Source organism: Etheostoma spectabile, chromosome 15 (assembly GCF_008692095.1).
Source record: "Etheostoma spectabile isolate EspeVRDwgs_2016 chromosome 15, UIUC_Espe_1.0, whole genome shotgun sequence".
In the NCBI taxonomy this organism is placed as follows: domain Eukaryota; kingdom Metazoa; phylum Chordata; class Actinopteri; order Perciformes; family Percidae; genus Etheostoma; species Etheostoma spectabile.
This window is the reverse complement of record NC_045747.1, coordinates 9,115,652-9,121,038: the sequence shown is the minus strand read 5'-3', so window position 1 is coordinate 9,121,038 and position 5,387 is coordinate 9,115,652. Positions and strand designations below refer to the sequence as shown.

The 5,387-nt window shown below is 40.1% G+C and overlaps 1 protein-coding gene across 1 annotated transcript in view; it reads right to left on the bottom strand.

The window, feature by feature from the left end:
* Positions 1-6: 6 nt before the first annotated feature.
* The window catches only part of abca3b (ATP-binding cassette, sub-family A (ABC1), member 3b), a 27,740-nt gene continuing 22,359 nt past the window's right edge, over positions 7-5,387 (bottom strand). Inside the window, exons 24-32 of the mRNA XM_032537355.1 lie at positions 4,670-4,842; positions 2,720-2,854; positions 2,408-2,602; positions 2,098-2,285; positions 1,805-1,975; positions 908-1,104; positions 526-599; positions 142-295; positions 7-96 (exon numbers count right to left, since the gene is read on the bottom strand). Coding sequence (XP_032393246.1) covers positions 164-295; positions 526-599; positions 908-1,104; positions 1,805-1,975; positions 2,098-2,285; positions 2,408-2,602; positions 2,720-2,854; positions 4,670-4,842 — 1,265 coding nt within the window. The 3' untranslated portion in view covers positions 7-96; positions 142-163. The remainder of the gene's footprint in view (positions 97-141; positions 296-525; positions 600-907; positions 1,105-1,804; positions 1,976-2,097; positions 2,286-2,407; positions 2,603-2,719; positions 2,855-4,669; positions 4,843-5,387) is intronic.

Here is a 5,387-nt window from a genome sequence, read left to right as displayed (position 1 = left end):
TGTGTGTGTGTGTTGTTGGTCACGGTAAAATGGAGCTGAAGACAAAACCTGCTCCAGCCTGTGAACACATTTGATGTGTGACCAAACAAGGCCGTGTACACAGGTCCTACACACACGCACCACTGTAAAAATGGACAAAGGATGGACGGATTCCTTGCATCACTTACTTTCTTCTACTCTCCTTGCAGTGCTGGAACTGAGCAAAGCTGAGAAACACCTGCTCCAGTGATATCTGGCTCACACAGTAGTCTTCAATCTGGTATTTCTCTTTGGCTGCCTCCAAAGTGCCAAACACCTAAGTGGGAGTAGAGAATAGAGAGGGAGACAACATGGAGAGGTGTGATATAAATGCATCTCTGGTGTTATCAAATACTTTATCAGTGTTGTTTTACCATTATTTTACATTTTCATTTTTTGCAAACTTCTGTGGTTGAACATTTTGTTGAAGCTATAAAATTGCAGCTTTGGTATTTAAGAGTTGCCCTGTACAATTCTGTCCACTAGAGGTCTGTATAAATCAGTCACCTGTGCCCAGGTAAGTGTTTTGTCAGTCAAATGATAGTGCACCATTCCCTGGTGCTCATCCTTTAGTTGACTTCCTGTGGCGGGAGAAAATACATGTGGTTAGATTTGCTTTGTTTCAAATTACGTTAACGGCCAAACACCCTCAACTGTTTAATCTATTTTGAAAAGGTTATCTGTCCATTCAAATGTAGAATGAGAACTGTAAATGCAGCTATAATAGTACATTTTGATCTAATGTTAAAACACAGTTAGTTACTTGGTTATTTTTATAGTTACTGTGGTAGTAAACACAATTTTAGTTTACTTTGAATGAAATAAATATTTTATAGTTCTAATAATATCAAATCGTTAATATTGTAAATGTTAAATGTACGCCTCTGACCTGGGAAGGTACTTTCAATGAAGTCTTTAAAAAGCTGCAGGCCAGTGTCCTCCAACTCAGCCTCTATGTGTATTTTTGCCAGCAGGGTGTAGCCACTGCCAAACTTGCTCTTCAGGTGTTGGGGACTCCCGAGGCACTTGAACTGACCGTTGACCATCACTGCCAGCCTGGTGCACAGGGCCTCACACTCCTCCATACTGGGGAAGGAACATATCAGGGAGACAGGTCAAAGGTGTTCAAAATGTCTTCTGCTTTTCAAGTATCAAAATGTAGCAGTAAAACTTATTTGAAGATGTATCAAGAGCTTTTCCATTGATAGTACCACATTGTAAAAAAATAAGGAAAAGTATAAAATTAAAAATATTACAGAAGAATTGGTAGCAAAACTACTAAAAAGAAGTATCATCTATAACAATGCATCATATTGTGTTACACTCATAATATGTTTTTTTTGGCATTTCCACCTTTAATGGACAGGACAGCTAGGTGAGAAAGGGGAGAGAGAGGTGAAAGACAGGAAATCGCCAAAGGTCGGACTCAAACCCTGGCCCTCTGCGTCAATGTGTCAATGTGCGTCTTGCTCTACCAACTCAGCAAACCCGGCGACACTCATAATATGTTTTGTATGTAATATAATATTTTGTACAGCGTTGAGGTACTTATATTTTACTATAATGGAATAGTTCTTTATTGAGGTATTGGTACTGTTATTCAAATAAAGGATCAAGGTACAGTTTCATCAATTATTATTTTCTCTAAAATGTAGTTTGGTAGTAGTATAAAATAGCAGAAAATAAAAATAATTAAGTAAAGGACCACTACCTCAAAATTATACACAAATTCAGACCTTTGGTAAATGTCTGACTGCTGATGCCCAATACAAACTATAAAGCTCACCTATGAGAAGTGATGATTATGGCCTTTCCAGACTCCCGTGTGCGTGTTACAGCGTCCCATAGCAGCCTCCTGGCCACAGGGTCCATCCCGGTCGAAGGCTCATCCAGAAAGATGACCGGAGGCCCACCGATCAGAGCCATGCCTGCACTCAGCTTCCGCTTGTTACCGCCACTGCATATGTTGATGGTGACATATTATTAACATACACTTGCTCCACAAAATACAGCATTATTCAGGGTAGTATGTGACACAAAACAGAAAAATGACAGAATGGCTAAGAACAGTCTACGCACCTGTAGCTGCGGATCAGTTTATCGGCATGAGGCTCCAGCAGCAGCGACCTCAAGACATTCTCCACACAGCCAGACACATACTTCTCTGGTATTCCTCTGAGCCTGGCATACATACTCAGAGTTTCTCTTCCTGTCATGTGGTCCAACACAGCATCAAACTGAGGGCAGTAACCAATGCGCTGCTGCACCTGCAATCCAGAGATAAATTCCCTCTTTCAAATCTTGGCCTTTTGAAAGCTATGTGGCATCCATTTATCTTGCTATTACTTTAACAGAAATGTCCTTTCCTTCCATCTCCCTCTGCTCTTACCTTTTTAATGTCCCTCAAGATGCTGTATCCATCAATGTAGGCATCCCCGGAGGTAACGCTCTCATCCCCAGTCAGCATCTTAAAGGTTGTTGTCTTGCCTGCTCCGTTAAAGCCTAGGAGGCCAAAACACTCCCCTTTCCCTACAGCTAGAGACAGCCTGTCCACAGCCAGAAGACTCTCCCCGCTGCTGTACACCTGAGAAGGAGAGATAACAGTGGGTCTGTACCACCTTGTCATATCTCACAGAGACACACATTTCAACCACAAGACAGTCCGTCTCAGTCAGACAAGGAAGACTCCTGTGCTACGTACCTTGCTGAGTTCCTGTAGTATGAGGGGGCTGCCAACCATAGACTCTAATATTGGCTGGCACTCCAGGACCCTTTTCCTCTCTTCTGCCACGTCCCTGTCCTCTGGAAGCAGTGCTGTATCCTCTATAAGAGGTAACTAACACACACACAAAAATATCAACCCAAAGAAGTAAGACACTGTGTCCCTATGTCACAAGGTGATGTCATGTCCAGAGTTTTTTTTTTTTTTAAATACTTTATAAGTAGTACTATGTTATAGTATGTCATAGGGGTAGACAGAAATAATATACATTTAATTACACTTCATGGACAAGATTAGGCAAGCTTAGCTATTTTACATAAGATATGGAAACTGTAATCTTCGACCTATAACTCTTTTCATGAAAGCATTTTGGGTTGCCACTAACGACAACAACTATCAGACAATAATTTTCTCAATTCATCATGATAACAAAAAATGGCTGCCAAAGACGACGTCTTCAAATTGCTTGTTTTGTCCGAGCAACTGTCTGAAACTGAGATTCAAGAAAATTCTATGAACTGAGAAGCTCAAACATGGCAATGTTTGGCACTTTTTCTTAAAAAGTCAAAAGATTAAAAGATTATTAATCATCAAAACAGTTGCAGATTAATTTCCTGTTGATTAACTAATCGATTAATCAAGTACTCACTAAAGTGTTAGAGAAGTTTCAGACTTTCAGATGAGCTATGCAATTCTTATATGTGACAGAATCCTTAGTAAAATCAATGTGCTGATGAACCCAGAGGTGGTTATAGATCTTATTAGTGTGTAGTAGCACCTTGTTGACTTTTCTGCCTGATAAAGTGTGGCGCAGACTGGTTTTATTACGTGACGAGTGAGTATTGAAATGTATCAATTTTGGAAAAAGCAATTTAATTTAATACAAGACTTTTATCCTTGGTATGATAAAACCATTTACAGGGGCATCTGCACTTATGGCCTTTTTCCACTGCATGGTATGTACTCGACTCGCCTCTACTATTTTGGTTTCCCATTACGAAAAAAAGTGTCTGGTAGCTGCTAACAGTTTTTTTTTTTTTTTTTAGTACTAGCACAGTCGAGGTTCCAAGCAAGCTGAGGCAATAATAAAAGGTGACGTGAAAACCTGCAGATTACTGATTGGCCGGAGAGAATAGTCATTATTCACTGTGTCATCATTGCTAGCGACAGACGAGGGGTGGTTAACGTTTAATTACTTTAGCCAGCGGTTTTGTTTTTCGTTGCCTCCAGCTTCTTTTCAAACTAATTTGTCTTCTGGCTTGGCAGCCACATGCCGAGAGTCAAAAACAATACACCTTCAACGTTCTGTGTGTGTGTGTCACGTAAGGTCACGGCAATTTCCTGCTATGACTATCAGCCATGGCTCGCCTCACGCTGAGACCGAACTAATCTGCAATGGAAAAAAGGTGGATGGGCCGAGCAGAGTCGAGGCGAGCAGATACCATTAATGGAAAAACGCCATTACAGGGCGGATAACTTTGCTTCTTTGATTTCTGTATTAGTCTCATGCTGCTTTGAAATCTCACATATCAAAATGCTAACTGACTACAAAGTGACTCTTTTATGAGAGTCAAATGTTGCCAACTGCCATTAAACTAAAGATAAACCACACTAGTGTTTCTAAGTGGAATGATCCTTTTCATAAAGCGTTCCCATGTTGTCTACTCCCAGTGTTTGAATCAAATCTGCCATTCACTTTGTGGATCTACAACCACTACTCTAGTTGTCTTTAGAGACTTATCTTTTTCAAGGCTTCAGTTTGAATATATTTAACCACACTTTGAAAATAGTTTCTTAGAGAGACCTCCTGTGCAGTGCAAGCTGTGGCTGCTAGGAGATTTCTGATTCAATTGGAAAGTTTCCATTCTTCCAAACAAAACACACACAAAAAACACAGAAAAAGACAAACCCTGCCTTGTTCACAGCTACCTGTTTCCGTCTTCTGCCCAGGGAGGTGAGGAATCGCCGGAGAGTGCGGACACACTGCAGCTCGATGACAAACAGCAAAATAATAAAGACTAGACCCTGCAATGAGAAGGCCACGAGGAAGCGTCCCACACCAGGCTCTGACATCGAGAAGTAGTTTTTCTGGTACGTGATGTCTAGAACAAGAAAAACCCTGAGTTAGATCAAGTAAATTAAGGGTAGAAATATGCAGGGTTTACAGAAGCTATGCGATCATTCCATTATTAGGGTTTATTTTGATAATTGATAACTGGATTATGAAAATACAATTTAAATTAATTTGGATGCATAATGCACATTTTTTTCTCTTTGCTTCCCCTACAGAAGTATGAACCAACCCCATCATCCCAATATTTGTGTGTAATACTGCCATACACATTAAGACTCATTGTTATAACTGTATCTTCTAAATCACATATTATATATTCAGGTACTAGACTGCATCTTCATTGTTTTAAGACTAAAATGTTACACCACCTCTTCATACTCTGAGGCTGCATTAAAAGAGAAATGAAGCTCAGCGTAAATTCTTTTAGGAAGACTTTTAAGCTTTCTTTCACCTCTTTCTTTCTCTTTCCTAAACTAATAAGCTGATTCAGGGCATTCGCTCTTTAGTTAAACCAACCAAAATTGACCATGAATTCCACGAGCCAATCACATGATATCATTGCATCCCCGCTTT